The 24,790-nt window shown below is 41.3% G+C and overlaps 1 protein-coding gene across 3 annotated transcripts in view; it reads right to left on the bottom strand.

Annotated features, from left to right (window-relative positions):
* Window positions 1-24,790, bottom strand: part of AASDH (aminoadipate-semialdehyde dehydrogenase) — a 34,180-nt gene that overhangs the window by 1,325 nt on the left and 8,065 nt on the right. For 2 of the 3 annotated variants that reach the window (XM_075566142.1, XM_075566151.1), the window contains 10 exons: window positions 23,453-23,645; window positions 21,877-22,118; window positions 21,116-21,222; window positions 19,902-20,074; window positions 15,345-15,537; window positions 13,859-13,974; window positions 11,841-12,669; window positions 10,782-10,945; window positions 7,370-7,495; window positions 184-315 (listed from right to left, as the gene is read on the bottom strand). In XM_075566142.1, coding sequence (XP_075422257.1) covers window positions 184-315; window positions 7,370-7,495; window positions 10,782-10,945; window positions 11,841-12,669; window positions 13,859-13,974; window positions 15,345-15,537; window positions 19,902-20,074; window positions 21,116-21,222; window positions 21,877-22,118; window positions 23,453-23,645 — 2,275 coding nt within the window. The remainder of the gene's footprint in view (window positions 1-183; window positions 316-7,369; window positions 7,496-10,781; window positions 10,946-11,840; window positions 12,670-13,858; window positions 13,975-15,344; window positions 15,538-19,901; window positions 20,075-21,115; window positions 21,223-21,876; window positions 22,119-23,452; window positions 23,646-24,790) is intronic. The other variant, XM_075566161.1, reaches the window with a different exon arrangement.

Below are 24,790 nucleotides of genomic sequence, written 5' to 3'. Positions count from 1 at the left end.
TAATTGTATTATTATATAGTATTTATAATTTATATGCATTTATATTACCAATGAAATATGGGACGGCAGCATTCAATAATGACAACTTGACCAGATGACTTGTGCCTGCAGAAGCAGCACGAGTTCATGAAATGTGCTAAGTGAGATTCCCAACATATGAAGGACATGCAAAGTGTCTCTCACCTTTTCTCCTGCGTGGCTAAAGCAATAGAAGTTTTCATCCACACACCCAACAAAAACATGATCCTGGTTGCACTGAGGCGATGAAAACACGGGTTTACCAAAGGCATACTTCCAAATGCTGCTCCCTGTAGCCTGGGAGGATACAAGTACATTAGACCAGCGGTGTGCAAACTGGGGGCCGGAGGATTTTCTAGGGGGGGGGAGGGGCGGCGGTTGCAGAGGCCCCACGCTTTTCCCCTAGGCATGTAAATTAAATGCCGGGGGAGGTGCCAGGCCTCTGCACCTTCCCTTACCTGCTCTCAGTCGGCTCTTCGGTGACGCGTTGCCAAGACAACGTGGCGGGGTCAAGTGGCAACTCGTCACATGACGTTGTGACGTCATATACCGCGTGGAGCCTGAGAGCAGGTAAGAAAGGAGGACGCGCGAACTGAAATGTTTGCGCATCCCTGCAACAGACAACAAAACCTAAGAAAATCATATTCAATCAAATGTGTTGTCCGTGGTATACGGTGCTTCAATCCTCCAACTAGAGTATAATCACTTGCTTCATTATGAAATAAGGCATTTGCTTGCAATAAAAATGGCAGCTTATTCATTGGTGGATATGTATCAAGGTAGAGCAATTTACCATGACGCAGAAACAGTTTTTAATTGTGTCAAATTGTGCCTAATCTATATGCATGAAGCTGGTTATATGACCTTCTTATCTCTGGTGCCGATCTCTGAGCGAATATAACGCCAGCTCAGATCTTATCTGGATTTTATTGATGCAACTCTGCGCCCTTCTCTTGGTGCAAACATTGATACAGGTCATATGATATTCCAGTAAGAAACTCCTCTGCTAACTACAGTACTACAACTGACACAAGTGACACATTGACATAAAAGTAAAACACAGTCAAAATAGTGCCATTTCCAACAACTTGTATAAATGGTTGATTATGTCAATATTGTTACAAGAGATTTAGATTGTAATATATAGTCTAATAATAATATACTGTGGGCTAGTATTGATTACATTTAGTGTTGTGTCTAACTGGTGTTTGCAAAGAAACTGGCTATGCCCTTCTTTAACCCAGGCTGTGCTGATAAACGTATGCCTGCCGTATTACACAGCTTATCAGGTCCTATGTTAAAATGGATGAGAAGTAAAGAGTGACACGCTGTGCTCATTTGCATGTCGTTACCCAGAATCCCTGGCTGCATTGTTTGCTAAGCGATAATGGGGAAAGGCAGGGTTGCAGACCTGTCTGAGACACGCAAATGCACCACAAGTGGTATTTTTATTTACTGTGCAAAGAAATTGTCAAATTCACATTTTTATATACTGAGCATCTTTTGATTTCTATCACAGGTTTTAGCCACCTCCCCAGCAGTGTAAGATCTTTGTACACTATCATGTTTGTGATCATTTGTTGCCATTATTCTCAACAGTTTGAGCTTTAAAACTGTAACAATAGATAATGTTACCTTAGTAATATAAGAATACATTGTAGCTGCTGAGTTACACTGATCAAAAAACATTTAAAAAGTGGTATTTAAACAAAAAAAACCTTGAAATAGATCTATAGGGTTTTAAACCTGCTAAATAGTAAAACTGCAATACTTGCCATTTCTGTTCATAGACTTAATAATAAAGATGCTATAGTGGAGGAAACCTCGCTCTTAAAACCCCTTGTTGGAAAGAGTGTGCTGCCTAGGGATGTGTTGAAGTAGCTAGAGATGTGTATCAAAGAAAATACACCAAAGAATCCCTTTTAATAGGCGCACTGCAGACCTTTATAGTATATACGGTCAGGGGTGGATGTAGTGGGTGAAGTTAACTTTATTTCATAATAATATGTCAAACGTGTATTTAAAACAATACATAGTGTAAATCTATATATTCAAATAAAAATAGACAGCTAAAGTCTATTCGGTCTCTACCATGCGTTTCCTTTAGCTCCTATGTATTACACTATAAGATGTAGGTAATAATCTTCCCTTAACTTTTAAACCTTGTCTTCTAGTACCCCTGTTACTGTATGTATTTCTTGTATCCTTGATATAGCAGATGGATATTGATCCTATGTGTATATTGAATCTATTGACTGGTTAAAATGGTTCCACCTGGTCCCTCGTTTGGGATGGTTATATTCTTTGCATATAAGACCAATACTCCACTGTAGGAGTCTGTTCCCTGTGTCCCTGTTTAGTGTCTCTAGCTGTATATTTAGCATAGGGAAAAGGTGCCGTAGTTGGCTGTTGGTTGAGGATATGCAGTGGGTTGTAGAATACACCTCCTGGGTTCAACAGGTTATGGGGTTATTACCTTACTGTCGCTCATTTGAGAGTCATACTGCACTTTGTACTACTAATATAACCGCAGAGGAATAGGGCATAAAGATGCCTCTTGTATAGTATATCCTTTGTATAGCACGAAAACGCGCATGCGTCATACACCGGTCAGTTTGTAGACTTGGGGATTTGGTATGAGCTCAGACCGCGCATGCGTCAGAACGGGGTTATGTTTATACTGTTTTGTATACTCTGCGTGTACTATGAGGTAAGTAAAGCAGACAGGCGCTCTGATCATGAAGTTCTCAAGTGCCTGAAGTTGGTTTATAGTCGCCCAGTTTGAAATAACCCTGTGCACACTTTAAACAGAAAGATGTTCCACACTAGTGGTATTTTGTTGGGAACTGCGCACGTAGTTGCTTGCAATGTTAAGTTCAAACACAGTATCATTAAGTATCATTATAGTGTACCCTTCGTATAATACGGGACGCGCATGCGTCATGAGTTGGAGCTGTTTGTAGCCTTAAGCTCAGTCAGCGCATGCGTCAGAACGGGTTTGAGCTGATACTGTTCTGCGTGTAGTGTAAGGTAAGTAAGTAAACAGGCGCTGTGATATACTGAAATCTTAAACACCCATGAAGATGAATTGTAGTTGCCTGATTTTAAATTTCCCTGTGCACACTTTCAATAGAAGAATGTCCCACACTAGTATTATTTTGATGGGAGCTGCGCACGCATTGTGCTGTAGGCTGATGTGTAGTTCAATTCATATAGCTTTTCAAGTGTTCTAGATAAACCGGAGTTTTTGCTGTATTGTGCAAGGTTTCAAAAGGGCAGTGTGGATGTGGTGTTAGCACTATTAGAGCGTTTTTCGCGGTGTACCGGTCAAGCTGAGTTGTGGTTGACTGCATATACTTCCCTTGGATACTGATATATTCGTGTTTTGTTCAAAGGAAGTGCTGCCCTATGGCAGTACTGACACCTCTTTAAATGGGTGTATCATATAGGTAATACTGTTTAGGAAGAGCTGTGCTCTATTGGAGCTGCTAGAGGTAGCTGGTAAAGTCAGTTATAAGTCGGCAAAAGACCCGACATGCTGCATGTTTCGTCACATCCTGTGACTTCATCCATTAAAGAGGTGTCAGTACTGCCATAGGGCAGCACTTCCTTTGAACAAAACACGAATATATCAGTATCCAAGGGAAGTATATGCAGTCAACCACAACTCAGCTTGACCGGTACACCGCGAAAAACGCTCTAATAGTGCTAACACCACATCCACACTGCCCTTTTGAAACCTTGCACAATACAGCAAAAACTCTGGTTTATCTAGAACACTTGAAAAGCTATATGAATTGAACTACACATCAGCCTACAGCACAATGCGTGCGCAGCTCCCATCAAAATAATACTAGTGTGGGACATTCTTCTATTGAAAGTGTGCACAGGGAAATTTAAAATCAGGCAACTACAATTCATCTTCATGGGTGTTTAAGATTTCAGTATATCACAGCGCCTGTTTACTTACTTACCTTACACTACACGCAGAACACTATCAGCTCAAACCCGTTCTGACACATGCGCTGACTGAGCTTAAGGCTACAAACAGCTCCAACTCATGACGCATGCACATCCCGTATTATACGAAGGGTACACTATAATGATACTTAATGATACTGTGTTTTAACTTAACATTGCAAGCAACTACGTGCGCAGTTCCCAACAAAATACCACTAGTGTGGAACATCTTTCTGTTTAAAGTGTGCACAGGGTTATTTCAAACTGGGCGACTATAAACCAACTTCAGGCACTTGAGAACTTCATGATCAGAGCGCCTGTCTGCTTTACTTACCTCATAGTACACGCAGAGAATACAAAACAGTATAAACATAACCCCGTTCTGACGCATGCGCAATCTGAGCTCATACCAAATCCCCAAGTCTACAAACTGCCCGGTGTATGACGCATGCGCGTTTTCGTGCTATACAAAGGATATACTATACAAGAGGCATCTTTATGCCCTATTCCTCTGCGGTTATATTAGTAGTACAAAGTGCAGTATGACTCTCAAATGAGCGACAGTAAGCGACACTGAACAACACCCAGTTAAGTGTAACATTACCAACAAGCTTACCGTATCAAATATACTGTGTACTCGCTATTTCAGCAACTACCACCCAGATCAGCAAATACCGTGATCTCACACAGTCTTCTCTGAATGTACATTTTGAACATAGACCAATAACCCCATAACCTGTTGAACCCAGGAGGTGTATTCTACAACCCACTGCATATCCTCAACCAACAGCCAACTACGGCACCTTTTCCCTATGCTAAATATACAGCTAGAGACACTAAACAGGAACACAGGGAACAGACTCCTACAGTGGAGTATTAGTCTTATATGCAAAGAATATAACCATCCCAAACGAGGGACCAGGTGGAACCATTTTAACCAGTCAATAGATTCAATATACACATAGGATCTATATCCATCTGCTATATCAAGGATACAAGAAATACATACAGTAACAGGGGTACTAGAAGACAAGGATTAAAAGTTAAGGGAAGATTATTACCTACATCTTATAGTGTAATACATAGGAGCTAAAGGAAACGCATGGTAGAGACCGAATAGACTTTAGTTGTCTATTTTTATTTGAATATATAGATTTACACTATGTATTGTTTTAAATACACGTTTGACATATTATTTTGAAATAAAGTTAACTTCACCCACTACATCCACCCCTGACCGTATATACTATAAAGGTCTGCAGTGCGCCTATTAAATGGGATTCTTTGGTGTATTTTCTTTGATACACATCTCTAGACTTAATAATAATCACATTGTTTGTATGTAAGTGAGGCTGCGGCCAAGCAGGGAGCGCTGTCGCTCATGCGTGGTGACGTCACGCTCCCTGCTCGGCCGGGAGATTTGTGGCCGGCTAGGAACGTGCGGGGGGCGGTTTGGGGGGAAGAGGGGGCGCGTCCATGACGTCACAGAGCTGGTTCGCCCTCATTGGGCGAACTGCTCACGTGATGCGCGAGAGACAGATTCAAGCAGTGCGCATGCTCAGGTGCTTGCTCACGCTGGCCACACACATTGCCGCAATGTGTTTCATCGCGGCCAGCATGAGCTTACTCTTATAAATAACATTTTGTGAACATGAAAGTTAATATTTATACTCATCTTGCATGCTGACAAGAAACAGTGTTCCCCAGTGTGCCTGGAACAGAGAGCAGCGCTAAGGAAGCACCTCTTGAGAAGTTGCTAGAATTTCAATAGTATTTGGCAGTGAGGCATGCAAGAGTGACAGAGAAGCCTTAGGCTGCGTCCATGCTCCTGAAGACCGCACGGAGGCGTGCGCGATCACGATGCCTTAAGGCAATGATCACAGCCACAGATTGCGCGTGTTACATTTGATTCCAGGAAGCGAAGGCCAGGTCATGTAAGCGGTGAGGGCCCCGATGAGGGCGAACTAGCTCCGTGACGTCACGGCCACGCCCCCCCATCGCGTTTAGACTGACCAGAAAACGCTCCCTCTATACGCGGGTGACGTCACGTGTGCGCACGCCTCCACGCTTTTTTCGGAGGCATGGAAGCAGCCTTAAAAGTGTCCGTCTCCCCAAGATAATGAATGAGGTACCCCGAGAAATATTTTGTATCTGGCTACAACTATTTAGCAAAAACGCAATATTCTTTCCTGTTCTACTTGCTTACACACTAACATGAATCAGACAGTTAAATACAGTAACAGAACACAAAACCCCAGCAAGCTCTTTTTGGGAACCCCTGAGCCCCCACAAAATATATGAATGTATTTAAGTGTCAAAATGGAGTGCTACTGAGCGTTGCATATGTATACAATAGACGACAGAGAAGCCCAATGCTACATCCAACCATCCATACAAGAGGTATACAGTATCAGTATTTTATCTGGTAGTGTTAGGACCTGTGAACAGGTGTCTGTCTTGTCGTGGCTCGCAAGTTTCCAACGCTTTGGCCAAAGGGTTAAACTAAATGACCCTTTTTCAAGAGAATATATAAGTATTTTACTGTGTATTTTTGTCATGTGGATGTAGCATTGGGCTTCTCTGTCGTCTGTTGTATACATATGCCACGCTCAATAGCACTCCATTTTGACACTTATATACATATATATATTTTGTGGGGGCTCAGGGGTCCCCAAAAAGAGCTTGCTGGGGTTTTTTGTTCTGTTAACCTATTCTCAGCTGTCTCAGCTGGTGGAGGTTAGTGGCTCCTCCTTCCCAGGTTTTAAGCTCGCCCCTCCCCACTTCCCAAGTTAGTAGGTCCTTTCATTCTACTGGGTATAGATCCAATGTGGTCTTTCTCCCTCCTAACAGAGGTAAATGAGAATTTTAATCCTAATAGAGGTATATTACTATTTTATCTGGTAGTGCTAGGACTTGCGAACGGGTGTCTGCCTTGTCGTGGCTCGCAAGCTTACAATGCTTTGGCCAAAGGGTTAAACTAAATTACCTTTTTCAAGAGAATATATAAGTATTTTACTGTGTGTTTCTGTCATGTTGGATGTAGCATTGGGCTTCTCTGTCGTCAGTTAAATACAGTAAGACAGAAGCTATTCAGATGTCATACAAGTAAAGCCTCCAGTATTATAATTACTGGAACTGCTAGTGCTATTTATGAATATATTCAATTTTCTGAATTAAGCACTTAACACAATGCAAATGGCATAAGCAAAGGTTGTGTTTTAGTGCTGGAATCTAAGTGGTGTTTTCTTAATAAAAATGATGTAAATGCATTATTAGTTTATTATGTGTGTTGAGCAAAAGAAAACACACAATGGTGAAACACCAAGGGTGTTTATTATTTGTTATGTGTAGGCATCATACATTTTGCAATGAAGTGACATTGTGCACTTACTGGATTGAGAGCCATTAATAACCCTGCCAGGGTAGCCACATACAAGTGATACGGCTTTGTGCTTATACAAGGGGATGAAAACACTGCTCCTCCTCCACAGTGACACTTCCAAACACACTGCTTTACCTGCAAACACAACACAGACGGATGAACACATGCTTATTATAACATTCTGAAACACGTGAAAGAATTGAGATGGACATTGCAGCATGCTCCTTTGGACCTTAATCAAGATATTAACAATGCTTTATGAGGATCTAGAACAATGCTTTTCCCCTATCATTGGCTTCAATGCCCTAAAGTTCTCCTCACTCGAACATTTAGAAACTTTAACCCACAACAGTTTCTGGCTGATCTTACCAGCTGCCCTTGGTACAGAATAGACTTAATTCCCGACCCCGATTCTGCGCTCAATTATTTCCAATCCGAGTTCTTAAAACTCTGTGATACCCATGCGTCGCTATGCAGAATAAGAGTACGGGGGCCCACCTTCCGCGGGTGACACCCGACCTTATATCGCTCTACTATCTTAGGGATGTTTGTGAAAAAGTTACAAAGTAACTGGCACTACCAAGACACGCAAAAGCACAATATTACTCTGACAATCTTCGCCAGAATACATCAAACCCAGCTAACTTCTGGAAGGTTATCAACAATATATTCCAGCCTTCTCGCCATCAACAACCATGTAATATCATTGAGGATATTACCCTGGCAAATCCCATTGACATTGCAAATGCATTCAATGAATACTTTGTGGAGTGTGGTACTAACTTATTAATGAAACGCAACCCGAAATACATACATGAACCTCATTCTGGGAATGAACCTCATTCCCAACACTGCCACAGCTTTCAATTTGTCCTATTATCTCAAGTGGAGTTTACACAAGCACTCCTCAAATTAAAACTAAGCAGCCAATGTGGACCTGCCCTACTGCAATCTAAGTTCCTATGATATCCCTAAGACCTTGAAAACTGCCAGAGTTGTCCCAATCTTCAAATGTGGGGTCAAAAACACTGTCTCAAACTACAGGCCAATCTCCCGTCTCCCAATCCTATCCAAAGTCATGGAAAAATGTGTCCACTACCAATTAAGCGATTACTATACCAAGACAAATTTCTGTAGCCAATTCCAATCTAGCTTTCGCCCCAAACACTCTACTGTAACTACGCTGCTAAAAGTTTGCCATGAAATCCAGTGTGGAATGGAACGGGGTCAACTCACTGGTGCAATATTTCCTAGATTTTGCAAATGCTTTTGATACTGTTGATCATGCTATCCTGCTTAACAAACTCCAGAGCTCTGGAATGGGTAAGCATGCTTTAAACTGGTTTCAGTCCTACCTATCAGGTAGATCCCAACATGTGTCCATCTCAGGCTCTAACTCCAACCCCCTGTATATCACCTGTGGCGTCCCGCAAGGCTCTGTTCTGGGGCCCCTACTCTTCTCAGTGTTCAATGATCTTCCCATAGCTTGTAAGGAAGCTTCAATACACACGTATGCAGATGACACAATCCTATATGCACACAGCCATAGACTCTCTGACCTTCAACACATACTTCAGTCTGACTTTTTGAGACTCGAAAACTGGATTTCCCAAAACAAACTGTTTTTAAACACTGACAAGACTGTAACAATGGTATTTGGGACCAAGACTAAATTTTTAAAGCTTCCAGTGACTGAGCTCCAGATCAGAACCAACGCTAACACCACCCTAACGCCTGTTACTAGTTTTAAATACCTGGGCATATGGTTTGACTCCCACTTAACATTCGGGATGCACATTGATACCCTGACATCCAAAACCTATGCCAAACTAGGTGTACTATATAGGAACAAATCCTCCCTAAGTCTGCTGGTCAGAAAGCATATCGCACAGCAGATGCCAATTATAGACTATGGGGACATAGTATATGGCACGGCACCCCAAACTCACCTTGGCAAACTTGATACCCTCTACAACTCAATATGCCGCTTTGTCCTCCAATGCAATTACAACACACATCACTGTGAAATGCTCAAAGAACTAGATTGGTCATCACTTGAGTCTAGGCGCAAAGTTCACCTTTCCTGTCTTGCCTTCAAATACTTTCTGGGCAAGCTACCCAGCTACCTGAACAAGCTCCTCACCAATACCACATGCAGCACTTATCAGAGATCTGACTCCAAAAGACTGTTCATGGTCCCAAAGTTCAACAAAGTATCCGGCCGCTCCTCCTTCTCTTACCGTGCACCCCACAAACTGGAACAGTCTACCGGAGACTCTCACTGCCGCCACCAGTCTAAGTTCTTTCAAAACTAAGGCTGTCTCACATTTTAATCTGGTCTGTAACTGTTATATAAGACTATAATATATATTATCTCTAACTGCGCATGCCATGTCTTGTATATAATGTACTGTATAACCCTTTTCACTTACTGTAACTATGTATTTGGAACTATGTATTTGTCATTATAACTCTGTGCCCAGGACATACTTGAAAACGAGAGGTAACTCTCAATGAATTACTTCCTCGTCAAATATTTTTTTATAAATAAATAAAAAATGAGTAAGCATTCCAACACTCGTGCAACCAGTTTTTCTAAGAGTGTGCCAAGGAAAACCATCTGAGGAGAAGCAGAGCTATCTACCATACATCCCATGAATAGGCTGTAAAGTGTCTTAAAGCAGCATTGTTTTTGTTTTCCCCATAGGTTTGAAGCAGGGGGTCTTCGGAAATGAACCTCATTAATTTCAGCTCCATGGACCCCAGCTTCCTGAGATACTTACCTCGGAAGGGGGTGCCGGTATCTCTGCAGTGTTTAAATGTCCACCGTCACGTGGGCCAATAGAAAGCCGCAAGGGACGACGTCGGCGACAGAGACAATCTCTCAGAACATCCAACATGGATTCTGTAGGACGCAGGACATTTAAGACGCCATTATGTTAACCCCAACCAGCCCAGCTGGAGCTGCTACCAGCACCTCCTTCTGAGGTAAATTTCCCGGGAAGCAGGAACTCCCTGGAGCTGAAATTAATGCAGTTCAACTCCGGAGACCTCCTGCTTCAAACCTATTAAAAATGGTTTTTAAAAAAAAAGTGTCACCAGGAGTGCTGCTTTAAGGCCACCTCTTAGTAAACCTTTAGTGAAAGATGTGAGAGAAAAGGGTTAAAAGGAGGAGTAGCTCAGTGAGTAAAGACAGTGTCTGGCACCGAGGTTGAAGCAGGGGAACCTGGTTCAATTCCTTGTGACTGTGGGCAAGTCACTTTATCTCCCTGTGCCTCAGGCACCAAAAACATAGATTGTAAGCTCCATGGGGCAGGGGCCTGTGCCTGCAAAATGTCTCTGTAAACGCTACGTAAAACTAGCAGCGCTATACAAGATCCTGCTATTATTATTATTAAAAAATAATCAACAAATAACCTACTTCAATATCTAAAGCATATAGGTGCTGATCATGGGACCCAACAAAAACAAGACCAGTCAAGGGATCGATGGCAGGAGAACTCTTTACAGCATTCCCAGTTGTGAATATCCAGTGCGTTTCCCCATTTCTAGTGTTCAGTGCATAAAGTGAGCCATCGTAGCAGCCTGTCAACAACAAAAACATGTTTACAAGCACCTTGTGCGGAGTAATGTACCGATGCCCTTATTACAAATGGCCGGCCATTTTCTCGCTCATTCTTTTTAGAGTTCACATGCAATATACCACAGGCAATACTCTTCGACTACGTATATTATCTCCTGGATTTGAAATGTAATGAGACATAAAACAAATGGTATATTTGTAATCAGTAAACATCAAGCTTGATACTATATTTAGTCATAGTTTCATCCCTTTTTTTCTAGAAAAAAATAGCACTGTTTATTACAAACTGGCGCTGGTACAATTCACATACAGGTTTCAGCGACAATCTCTCCGACTATCCAAAATGGATTCCATAATCATTTACTTATTTACTACATACAACTATTTCCACTGCAAAGAATGTCTAGTTGATCTCCCATGGATATTGCTCATCCCTCTTTTCTAATGCTCTGCCTTTTTCTTTTTTTAGGACTATGGCCTAGATTCACTAAGGGTCTATAAATGAAAAATAAAATCAGCGTTTAAAGCAACCTGTTCAAATGGCCGCCGTAAAGCAGCGATAAGGGCCTTTTAACCCGCGGCAATATGTGGACAATATTTTTTATGCACGTATGCAAATGGGCCTGCAGTAGAGGTGGTCCTCAGGAACTGACAGTCCATTTTTCGTCGAATGGCTTATCCGCCGTCGCATAATCCAGTACGCTGAACGCATTATTCGCTGTCAGAACCACTTATCCGACGGTACGTTATCCGACAGCGGTTTGCAGGACGGATTCCCTTTCGGATAAGCGTGGACCACCTGTACTCAACTCTATATGACTTACTCACATGCTACTCACGCACACACCCAGAAACCATACGGCCCATACGACTTCCTACTTGTGTAACAATACATACCAACAAGGAGAAAGTGTCCACACTTGGACATACATGCAGAAGATTCAATACGATCTCCCAGCACTCTTTCCCACATCACTTTCCCAGAGTGTAGCTCAAGTGCTTGCATCCTGTGAGAATGAGACCCAATGTACACTGTCACAGGGGAGTCTTTGCTGGTTGATCCTACTAGAATAGGTGATGCGTCTACACACTTGCCCGTGTCAGACTTCCACCTCACCCGTAGAGACAGCCCCTGTGCACGTGGGAGACTTTCCACGGTGATAGCTGGATCACAAGTCCAGTTCATGCTTGATGAAGTTAGAGTGCAAGGGATATTATGAGTCTTCTTTGTCCTTTGGCATTCACAGCTGGGGCTGTCTATTTCTGACAAGTCTGCCAGCTGTAGGTTTGGTCGATGTCTCATTTGAAGCAGTTGAGAGACAAGTTCAGAAGATAAAGGCACATTCACAAATAACCGATTTCCTTTGCTCAGAGAGAGAAATATATTCACCTCTTTTTCTGACCCTTCCTGTGTTTGATATTTTCTTTTCCCTGGATATTTTCCATTTGATTCCACTCTGTTGATATGGCTCAGATTTCCGGTTATGGTTTGACGGGTATCGTCTGTTTTTCGCTCTTCACTTGGAAACACTGCTTTAGAAATGTGCCTGTGAATATCTAGGATGGTATCGCTGAGAATGACTTCCACAAGACCCCGCACAGGTTTGCCAACCAGAATCTCGACCTCTTCATGAAATCTTATGGCCATTAAGGAGTCACCACCGCTGAGTAGAAACACGGAGTCTCTAGGAGCAGAGGGGGAATCATCAGGTAAGCCCAGGACAGACTAAGGAGTGAATAGAAAACAATGTCAGGTGCCACAAGGTTTATAATATAAAAGAACACACACATCTAGTAAATGATACACATTAAAACACACACACCCACCCACACACACTGGTACACACACACACACACACACACACACACACACACACACACACACACAATGAGCTCAAAAGATGATATGTAAATAATACGCAGATGCTGAATATTTTTAGAGTACTCTGCTTTCCTGTGTTTTGCAAAGTTTATTTAGGGAGATTGCATATTTATAGCAGCAATCTACCCCAACACCCCATTTTTGTACAAGGTTCGAACATCTCTAGTTTCAGCTCTGGGGACAGCCCTGTTCCCAAACTACTTACCAGTGAAGTTGTCGGCATTACTTCATGGTTTTTAAAGGGGATTTAAATAGCCGCCCTATAGGATGCCACAACCAATGGTGTTGCTACTTGTTATTGGCCTCAGAGTTGGCAGCCATTTTGTTTCCCTTGGAGATAGATTTGAACCCGATAACTTCCCCAGTAATTATAAATCGGGTACAGAGGGGTCCCCAGAACTGAAAATAGTGCAGTTCAGCTCCAGGGGACCCCTGGTTCCAACCCAGTAAAAAAAGAAAAACAAGTAGAGGGGATGGTACTTTGAAATACAAAAAACTATTTCTGGTGTGACAATGACACATTGTACTCATCTGTCTCGGGTTCTGCAGTAAAGTTAGCATGGAAGAAAATAGCAAATAAAATTGTCCAAGGCCAATGTAGTTGGATGACATATTATAATATTGTGTTATAATTAAGGATATTAGATACTTTGCCTCTATCAACTAGGTAACATATTCAGCAGGGTACCAGGTTACATGCTACAGAAATGTTTTGACTCATGACTGATCTGACTTCCTTGCTGTGGTTTGGGCATTGAGGGTCAATAACAATTTTAAAATAATAATACTATTATTACAATAATAATTTATAATGTTGTGACTTTTGCTGCACCTCTTTTCTCTGCCTCATTGAAAACCTCAAGAAACATTACAGTTGGGAAGTGCTGAAGCTCTATGCTTTCGTCACGAATATCACACAGCTAAATGAACCCAAGATGAGACTTTGCTGGCTCCTAATACCCTCCTTATGGTCTAGTGAGCAAGCTTGACAGCCTGTGAACTACACACATTTGGATTTCCACAGACACATTACCTTCCAGATGTGCTGCAAGCCATCCCACAAATCTTCCCCTCGTATTAAGCAGCCCGTCTTCTTTTTTCTTAAATAGTGGCAGTATATCCTATTTAACTTGGACACATCTGTTTTACCTGTATATATATATATTAAAACAAAAACATGAACTTTGAAAGCAAGGTGAAGTGATAGTTCGCATTATGCATGCATGGAGATGATCACATTATTGAGCACAATGTCAGATGCGCACTAAAACTTGTATTTAGCCCTGCTAGTGCGATTAGTAAAACATGCTTCTTTTAACCCACTGCAACCACAGGGTCCAGCAAAGCATTGATGGCCTCAGGTCACTATAGTAGCCCTATGGGATTTATGTAAAATAAACTCTGAAATCTGGAAATATAAGGACCTGGGGTTGTAGTCGCAGGATCCAACGTTAGGAAATGCCTACATCTGAGTCTGAGACTTTCACAACTTCACCCCACCCTGCTATGCTTTTACTTGCACAGATTAAGTAACTGGTGGACCTTGTGAGTGCATCATTTATTAAGAAAGGTAGGCTTAAAATAGGCTGCAAAAAACTTCTTTACTACACATTTTAATTAAAGGAAATTGCCACCAGTAGTCAGTCTGACCTTTTTAAAAATAAGATTTACTATAAAAAAAATAATTTTATACATTTGCTGATTCTTAAAATACTCATGACTGCAGACGGAACAATACTAACATACATACATACATATATATATATAAAATCAGTTTTGTAGTATTAGATACTACTCATTGCATTATTTTTTGTTCTGTTTTCCAACTCTTAATGCCATTTCAATGAGTTTTAATGTACTGAGCATCATCTGTTTGCTATAGCAAGTTCCATAACGCACCTCTTTTTAAGCCCTCCCGTCTCCCCACCAGTGCAAGATCTTTGGCAACAAATGATCACAACCAGATCTCTTGCAGTGTTCCTGGCAGGAGACTGTCTATTGTTACAGCTTACACCTCAGCCACAATTTGTTACCCGTAGTAATACAAGGTTATATTTTGGAAGTTGCGTTTCACTGACTGCAGAAAAGATTCATAGTCAGCCATATTGGGAAACCAGGGAGCATGATCTTTGCCGAACGTTTGGCAACTTAGGTAATTACTTTTCCTTAACGGTAATCAAATGCTGCAAATATATTAAAACAAACAAAAATATGCAACTTGGAATGAGGAAAGCCAAAGTGTTATAAACTGCCTAATAACACACGAATGTGACCCTGACTTAGCAATATTCTTCACTTGTAAGTCACCAGCATATTTGGAGACCGGATACGTCCTATTTATGATACAGAAGGCAATTCTGAGACTCAATCTAATCTCATTTAAAAAAAAAAAAGTTAAATAATGGGAGAAGAAACAAGTAGATGGAACGTCATGCTGATTTAAAGACCTTAGACACCCATCACTGATCACACTGTCACGTTTAGTATCCAGCTGAGTAGTTGCTAGTACCATTGCATACCATGTGTTGTGAAAGGTAAGGCTTCTATCAGGACCATGTCATCAGGCACTGCGTGGCTCAGTAGATGTGTCTGCAGTTCCTTCCAAAGGACCCGCTTCGCCACAGAACCGTTGGGTACGACAAACAGGATTAATTGCTTGGCTTCAAACCATGATACGGCACATGTTTCCACTTGGCTGAGACCTTCCACTACCTGCAATTAAAGAACAACAAATTGCTACACAGCAAGGACCATGAAACACAGCCGGCCTGGTCCGTATTTCTGACAGTCTTTTAAACGTTTTGCCTCATTTTATTGGACTCCTCCATATTACAGATGACAGGTGTGTGCTTGTTTAAAGAAGAAGACACTCCTAGGATAAAGTGTACTGAAGATGGGGACATGAAGGGGTAAAATCTGGGCTATGTGCAACTCTCTCTTTTTTTTTTTTAATTATTATCTACTATATATTTCTGAAAGCACTGTATGTTTGTCTGCATGGCCTGTGTCCCTAGGGCCAATCGCATTGCACCTTTGGCCTGTCACTCCGCCTCAGGCCATGCCCGCCCCCACACACCTCTCATTGGCCTGCGGCCAACACCACTGCCACACTGTCCCACCCCTCACTGACTCTCATTGGCCTGCGGCCAACACCACTGACACACGGTCCCACCCCTCAGTGAGCTTTGGGAACGCTTCAAAGCACCTAACCCTCACTGCTCTGGGACCACGCTTCAAAGCAACGAACCCTCACTGCTCTGGGGCCACGCTTCAAAGCAACGAACCCTCACTGCTCTGGGGCCACGCTTCAAAGCAACGAACCCTCACTGCTCTGGGGCCACGCTTCACAGCTCTCAACCCACAAAACCCTCATCGCCTGCTACCACAGAACTGCGTAATCAGGTACAGGTCTGAACTATATAACCATTGCTTTCAGCACTCCAACATTACACACGCTCGCACAACACCGCACGATCACCTCCACACACCGCACGAACACGCAGCGCATACCGACGGACACTGCCTCTTCAAAACACCCCCCTCGACCACCACCCCCTCCCACACTAATGCAGACCATGACCGCACGCCACAGCTCTCCCGCTACCGCAGCCCCTCCCCCCCCACCCGAACAGCCAACGCACGCAGCTCCTCTGGAGCCCGCAAAAACCACACACACACACACCATTAACCTCTCCCCCCTCCACCCCCCTCCCGAGACCCCTATCATACTTACATAACCACAGGACAACGCACGCAGCTACTCCGGAGGCCGCAAAAACCACACACACACACACCATTAACCTCTCCCCCCCTCCCCCCCCGAGACCACTATCATACTTACATAACCACCGGACAACGCACGCAGCTACTCCGGAGCACCAAACACATTTTTCAATAATATTACATAACATTCACATGACATTACAAGTTTCAAATACAACATTTACACATACTTATTCACAGTTCACATCCCGGGCAACGCCGGGTCTCTCAGCTAGTTATTAATAATAAACACCTGTAAGTATTTTAAATATTTCTTAAGTTACTTTGGAAACATGGTGAGCTGAGACTTGGGAGAGGTTTGATTTCCTCTGGCTGCTCCCTTTTGATTGATGCAACTGTGTGTTCAAAACAAACCCACAAATAAATACTCGCTCCACCTATCCACACAGATGCAGAACATATAAGGGCTTTGGTGCACCTAAGGGAAATATACAGTAAAAACAGTGCGAGGTCCAAAAAAGGGTCTCAAAAAAGCCCCTATTGCAGTGCACTCACAGGCCACAATAAAAAAAGAGGAAAAAATGATAACATATCCACTAAAGTATTGGTGTCTAGAGCCAGTCGTGGGAGTAAAGTGGTCACAGAGACTGAAGGAACAAAACCTCTTACCCATATCGCAAAAGGAGAGAAATTAAGTCCAGGAGAATAATTGGACGTTATGAATCCCCAGAGACGAGTACAAATTGTGTGTAGTGTGTGATAGTGCTATACAAAAATTTAAAATAAATACCCCAAGTGAATGGGCAGTTTCATGAGTTAATGAGAACTAACATGCCTTTGGTCCCAACGGCTGTCTCTAGTCACAACAGGCAGAGATATGCGAGTGGTGTGTGAGAGGAGCGTAAAGAACCACAAAATGCTGCAAATAAGTTTGTGATAATATAGTGATGATGAAAAGCCCTAAGGGCAGAATGTGGAGAGTGTCTGTGAGTGAATAAAATGCCTACTACATATAAATGCCTTCCTCAAAATAAAAACAAAAACTAAGGTAAATACTGGCCAAAGGAAAAATTCCATATACAATAAGTACTATCAAAATAGAGAATTAGGCTACAATAAACTTTGCTTATATAACAGCTACCTAACAAATATCTAAACAGTTGCAACACAAAATTAAAATGGTGCGTCTGACACCACGTGTGTGACGCCAGCTACCAGGCCTTGCTTTCACTACAGGCTCGGAATCGGGTGGAGAGAAGTGATTATTTTTCCTTAGGCACAGCAATGAAGGTTATGCAAAGTAAGGATTAGGATTTGTCTTATAAAATATGTTCTATCACGACAAGCGATATGAAACGGTCCTGCCACTTGAATTGTGTCCTCAAGAAGCAGTTTAAAACCTGGTCTTCCCATATGCAGGCATTTGATGCAGCACGGATAGACTGATTACTGAGCTTTAACATATCTATATCTCAAACCCAAACACCCGCAGGACATTGTGGCAATATATAGAGTCTCATTACCAATACTAGCTCCTTCTCAATTGTCTATTGGCATGGGATAACATCTACACTTTGGAACCCAACAAGAACCCAGGTGCTAGATCCAATGGCCTTGTTTTGTAGTTCTTCTTAACTCATGAAGCTGCCCATTCACTTGGGGTATTTATTTACAATTTCTGTATATTGTAGCACTATCACACACTATAAACAATTTGTACTTATCTCTGGGGAGATTTATACCCTCCAATTATTCTCCTGGACTGAATTACCCTACTTGTCTAATAAGGATTAGAGGTTTACTTTCATTCAGTCTTTCTGTGACCACTTTAATCCCACGACTGGCTCTTGGCACCAATACCTAGTGGATATGTCATACGTTTTTCCTCTTTTTTGGGGGCCTTCTACTGGGGGCTTTTTAGAGACCCTTTCTTGGATCTCGCTCTGTTTTTATACTGTGTGTTCAACACGAGTTTGCAAAGGCCAATTTCCCCTCTGCTCCGTCCCTTATCTGCATTTGTTCTCTAATAAGGACGGGGCGAGACAAGGGTAGAGGAAACACTTAACTGACAAACACTTCTCCATTCAGCGAGCAATCAACAACACTGCACTGCTCCCCTTTAACATAATGCATAAAGAGCATACTTGTCAAACCTACAGTATTTAACAAGCTCACTAATGCCATCATGATATCCTGATTTGTTTAAAACTCTTAGCCCAGTGCATTCTAGTTCTCGGTATTGCTGCATTTCCATGGAGAGTGGGGACTAGGAACACCCGGGCGGGACCATAACATTATGATGACATGGAGTTTGGCTGATATTAATAACGTTTTGGCTTGGAGAGGAGTGAACGTTGAACTCCAAGGGGCTTAAAATTAAAAAAAATAGGAACATCATGCTCCCCCCACGACAACAGTAATGATATAACTAACATTACTACATTTGATCCTCAGTGATGTGAAATTACGAGTTTACAGGCCGGGCAGGCTGAGGGCTAATCACTTTTAATGTGAAAGAAACACTAAATATCGACACTCACGTTTCTTATATAACTTATGTAGCCATGTATTTGTCATCTTAACTCTATGCCCAGGACATACTTGAAAACGAGAGGTAATTCTCAATGTATTACTTCCTGGTAAAACATTTTATAAATAAAAACAAATAAATGATATTCTAACACACGTTTAACATTCCCCTAACATGTGAAACCCGTAACAGTCAGAAAAAGCTGAGGACTGTCCACACAAACCAAGCCCTGGCAGAAAATTACTTAGAAATTAGTCAATCTAGAATTTATAAAATCCCTCTTAGTCAAACTGATCACGATAGACAAAATATCTACCGAACAAGCAGGAGATAATCAGTTTGGCAAATTTGAGAAAAAATGGGGGATGATTATAAACTCTTTTCTCCAGCTAGAACAGAATAAATTCAGATGACACCCAAGATAAGATGGTAAACTAAACCGGACGGAAAACGAAAATAAGGAGAACGTCCTACATCACAACATAACATAACATCATGACAGAGCAAAGTAAAAACGAAGAGCCTCGTCTAAACAATTACGATAACTAAAAGAAAGAATGGGAGGCACAAGCAAGCTATGATACAAGGTTGAGAGTTAAATGGTCAAGATATTAGATCAAGACCAGTTATAAGTTCGGAAAAAGAAAAATGGGTATCGCAAATATGTAGTGAAATATACGACATTATACGATAACCTATGTACATGTAAATACAATATGCTACAATGTAATACTTTGAAATGTATCTGTAAACACCCTAATAAAAAGGAGTCAATCTTTCACTCTCCAATGCATCTTGCCCCTGCATCTCCTCGTTGAGTTACCTGTTGTACATATTCAATATTTAGTCGTTTGCCGTGACGTTTGATCTGATTATCTTTTCGTCCCAAGAAAAACAGGTCTCCGTCCTTTACGGTCACCCAATCCCCAGTCTCTCTCATTGTCCCGCCAGGTAAAGTCACTTCTTCGTCTAGAAAACACATCCGATCTTTCCCTCCTGTGGAATTCAAGAACCAAAAGCAGAGAATTATGTCTTATGTGATTCCTATGGGGAAAGTAGAAAATAATATTTATTCATCCAAATGTAAACACTGAATGAAATGTACACCACCTAAAATGTTGCTTTATATTGTTAGGTCTAGTATTCATATGGCAATGCAATGCTAATTAAAAATATTAACAAGTCTTGAAGAAAGTATGCCGTCTCCTATCTTTTTTTTCACCGTCAGATTAATTAAATTGAGAAGATTAACAATGTAACTACTTCTTTGCTCAGATTTATAACTGAAAAGAATACATACAACAAAAAGGTGATTTAAGGCGAGTTGAATAAATATTCACAACTAAGGCGTGCAACTCGATTGCAAAAAAATGTGTCACTGTAAGAAATAACACAGAGCAAATCTGTCATTTCATTTATGACAATGTTTGTGTAACTCAGCAGTGTGACTGCCTTTTGGATAAGCAGCCAAGTAAACACTGTCGCTGTATGAGGACAAATGAGTTTTGAAAATTAAATCCCATTTTAGCTTCCTACTTGTAGATGAGCCAAGGACATGCACAGCATCGGCATCCAACTTATTCAATAAGCTCTCCGTCTAACACTCCACTTTCTATTTTGTTGAGATGCAAAACCAGCTCAACAATAAGGACGGTTAGATTTGCAGCGGTGGCTATGGAGTTGCTACCAATGATGCAGGGAGAGAGTACGAGGCCAACATCATATATGAGACTCTCAATTATTCCGAAACATTGCTTTTATTTTGCATTAACTATTCAGTTTTTTCAATAGTCAATTGTTAAAAGATGGATTGACAGATCGTTTTACTAGAATATTAGATGGTGACTGTGGGTAAAAATGATTGCACCTTTAAGGACCTCAAGTATGCCAAAGGGAAGTACCGTAGGCCTTAATGATCAACTTGTACAAATCAAGTGCTTCCCCTTTGAGACATAACCATCTCAGGCATTGCTTCCTGCTTGTTAAAAACTAGTGATGTAGGGAACAACATAGCTCAAATAATGAATATTTCAGGACCTAAAAGTACTTGTCCTTCCCCTTCTTCAATTTTACAGCCTCCCTCATCTTGAACTTCAACCGTGGTCCCGTGCAGTGGGATGCCAAGGGGTACAGGGGGTTCGTTCCTAGACATGAGAAAACCATTCACATCTGTCAAACACATTTGTAAAGTCTCCAAATCACAAGCCCGTGTGTCCGAGAAATATTACATTCCAAAATACATCACTATGAGGATACTGGTGGTACAAAGTGCCCCTACTTTCCTTCTATGCAAACACACCCTTTTTAAAATTATTCATATTAATATATTATTTAGTTGTACCTTTTCAATAGCATAAACCTGTTGAAAATTGATTGCAGATAATTGTGTTCCTGTTTGTGAGACTTTTTGTCACATTGACACACCCCAATACCACTCTAATGCATTGCAACCAATGAATGCTCTCACACAAAGTTCTGAACTGGAACAAACACACTGGTTCTTTACAGCTGCAAATCCATTTAAGACCCAAAAGTAGAGTCACAACGAAGTGAAAGCAAATTAAAGTTCCTGCAAATGTTGTCCCACTGAGTTATAGTTACATATATGGCGTCACCCAAGTCCTTGAGAAAGGCTGCATGTTGCCGCCGAAGCCTTGGTTTTCTGATGACTAAATACATTTCTATGTATGTGCCCACTCCTTTCTCTCAATTATATTGCAAATTCACAGTAGGAGGTAGTCACTTATATTATTAATCAAAATCAGAAAGAAAAAGAAGGGCTTTGCTCTATTTCTCACCCTATCCGAGAACTAAGAAGGTTCTCTGAAATCTCATAATAAGTCGCCCAGCTTGATACTTCCGTAATGCCATAAAGATTGAAAATGTGAGTCTTATTCCCCGTTTCTCTCCAGCTTCTGACGGTGCTTACAGCTGGAAATGGTTCCCCACCAAGAGCTAAAACCCGGAGGGACGTTTCTCTTGAAAGCACAGATGAGCGGATGGAACAAGAGCCGAACCTCCGCAGGAAAGTCGGCGTTACCTAAATAGAAAACAACAAAAGACAGAAAAGCCCAATGATACATCCAATGTGACGCCCTACGTTCCCGATGCACGTTTCACGTGTTCACCACGCTTCATCAGGGGGAGGAGGGATACATTTAATAATGTATCTGTATTTTTAATGATCTATGTAGACGTAATACAATTTTATTATTTTTGATTTCCACGGTGATTCTTGGATACTTACCAGTTTTCCGCAGCATATCTGCAGGACCATTTGTTTTTGTCCATCAGTAGACTATATATGTTTTAAGTGCTGTATAAAGGGGGAAACCTTTCTGATCAAATTCTTTTTGATCAACACTGTTAATATCCTATAGTTTACCCTCTAAGCACCAATCATTTCCATTGAATAGATATATATAGGTGACTGCGGTCTCGTTTACACATTCTGTATTGTTATTTGGCCATTTATTTTGATCTTCAAATGAAGAACGAAGAAAGTCGAGAAATATTCAGGTGAAACCCTGCACTTTCGAGCCCTTTTGTAAGCAAGTCGGAACGGCCCCAGGGCTGGATCACAGGTGCTAGCATTGTGTCAGGCTGTAAAACAGCATGTCAAATCTGAGCTTTCACGTCTACATTTTAAATCAACACAACTGTAAAGAATTAGGAATTTACAAACATTGCAGCTCCAAAAGTACATGAAATAAAAATGTCACTTATGAGCACAGTCACATGTTTCAGACAATTCTGTGACTCTGCTTTTCACCATTATCTCTTAGCATACAATGCTTCCAATGCAGCTAGGGATTCTGGGAAATGACATGCAAATGAGCACACAGTGTCGCAAACACTGTCCAACTGTCCAAAATGCGACTATGAAGAATGAAGCACACAGTTAAGTTAGTTGCAAGTACAGTAAAAACCTTACTGGGCATAGTAATGAGCAGTGACAGCTGCAACATGAGTATTTCACTTGTAGGAAATACCCTATTTGCTGAATACTAAAGGGGAGAAGAGAAGACACGCTCAAAATACATCTGCACAAGGAAGGTAATCATGGAACGAACTAAAAAGAGAATGCTTTGTTTTAAAGACTTTGCTACAGAGACTAAAACAGATTTATCCACCAAGTAAGGAAGTGGCAGAAGGAGGACTATAAATAGCATACAATGGATGAGTGTTGGGAATGTGATAGGTTAAAACCCGTCTTGTGTATATGAGCACTGCTTTCATTTGGTTATGCCTGAAATCGCATTGTATGGGGAAAAGATTTACACTCTTTACCCAATCTCCCTCCCGAGTAAAGGATTTTACATTTTCTGAAAAATGGGTGCCTGTCACCTCTCTTAATTGATCTCTGGGTCTTACCTGCAGCACTGTCACTCTATGCTGGTGAAATAGAAGGTCACACAGCCTGTGAGGCATCATTTTAATGGTGTTTGGCACAACTAGAAGAGAAGCTCCACTGGATAAAGCAAGGAACAGCTCAATGACAGATGGATCAAATGTCAGAGGGGAGGCCAGGAACACGAGGTCATCTGGGGTTATGCTGAAAATTGACCTATTGGAAAGCATCAGTAAAACATATTTAATAACGTAGTAAGAGACCTAGTTAAAAAATAATTCTTATACGTTATCTAATCAGGATTACACAACTGATGCATAACATGGATTCATTTCTTTACTTTCATTTTTGAATGGCTAGCTCCAAAAATTCAAAAATGGCTAGCTCCAAAATTCATTAATAATTACCAAACCTTTTGAAGAAATAATGTTTTTTGACAGCAGAGTCATCTATAATACACAAGATAATATTTCCAACAAATCCGGTCCTTTGCTTTGGCTGTTTGGAAACAGTTCCAGAGGTGCAGGATTCCACAGCCGTGATACTCCAACCCGAACCACTGATGTGAATTACTGTATTGCACGTGATCTCGCAGCAACGGGCATTAAAAGTCCATGGCAGTTATTGCACGATCGCTTTGCAATAAACCATATCAGAGATTGGAGACGGGCTAAAGTGTCACAGCTCAGACTGCACATTTTTGCTCAAACGTTTCTATTTCTCAAACCTGCAAAAGTTTTTTCGAATATTTTATATTAAAAAAGTGTGCAAAAGCATGACAATTCTGCCACTCGGCTTTGGTTTGATTAACTTTATAAAGTTCGTCCAGAACCTGAAATTTGGAGAGAAGGAGAGAGACAAACAGAGAAAGTGAAGTATGTTTATTTTAGCAATGTCCATTGGATTGCTGTTTTGGGTGTTACCTTCTCTGTGTGGTGCAACGTTTGACAGTATTTGTGTGTGCAAGATCCAAATCTCTGCTCCAGCTACTTTATAAAAAATAATGGCCGTATAAATAGAGTGGACAAGCAAAGAACATGAAGTACAGAAGGGAGAGATCAGCGCACATGGACGCTGCCATGACCACAACTCCAACCTTATCCTTTTTAGGTCTTTTATATCATTTTCAGTCAATATGAACCAAAATAAAAATGGCAGCCCCACTAGATGGTGGAAAACATGTACACATAAGTAAATCCTGATATAAGTAAAAAATGATATAGTAATACCCCTATACACACACTATAAAACACCCAGATTTATATAGCAACACTAACATGCTCTGAATTATACATACACTACTACATCATGCATATATATTTGCTCATACTTAAAAATACATACAATAAGCACTCAGCTCC

The sequence above is a fragment of the Ascaphus truei genome, chromosome 1 (assembly GCF_040206685.1).
Source record: "Ascaphus truei isolate aAscTru1 chromosome 1, aAscTru1.hap1, whole genome shotgun sequence".
In the NCBI taxonomy this organism is placed as follows: domain Eukaryota; kingdom Metazoa; phylum Chordata; class Amphibia; order Anura; family Ascaphidae; genus Ascaphus; species Ascaphus truei.
This window is presented reverse-complemented; position numbering and strand designations above follow the sequence as displayed.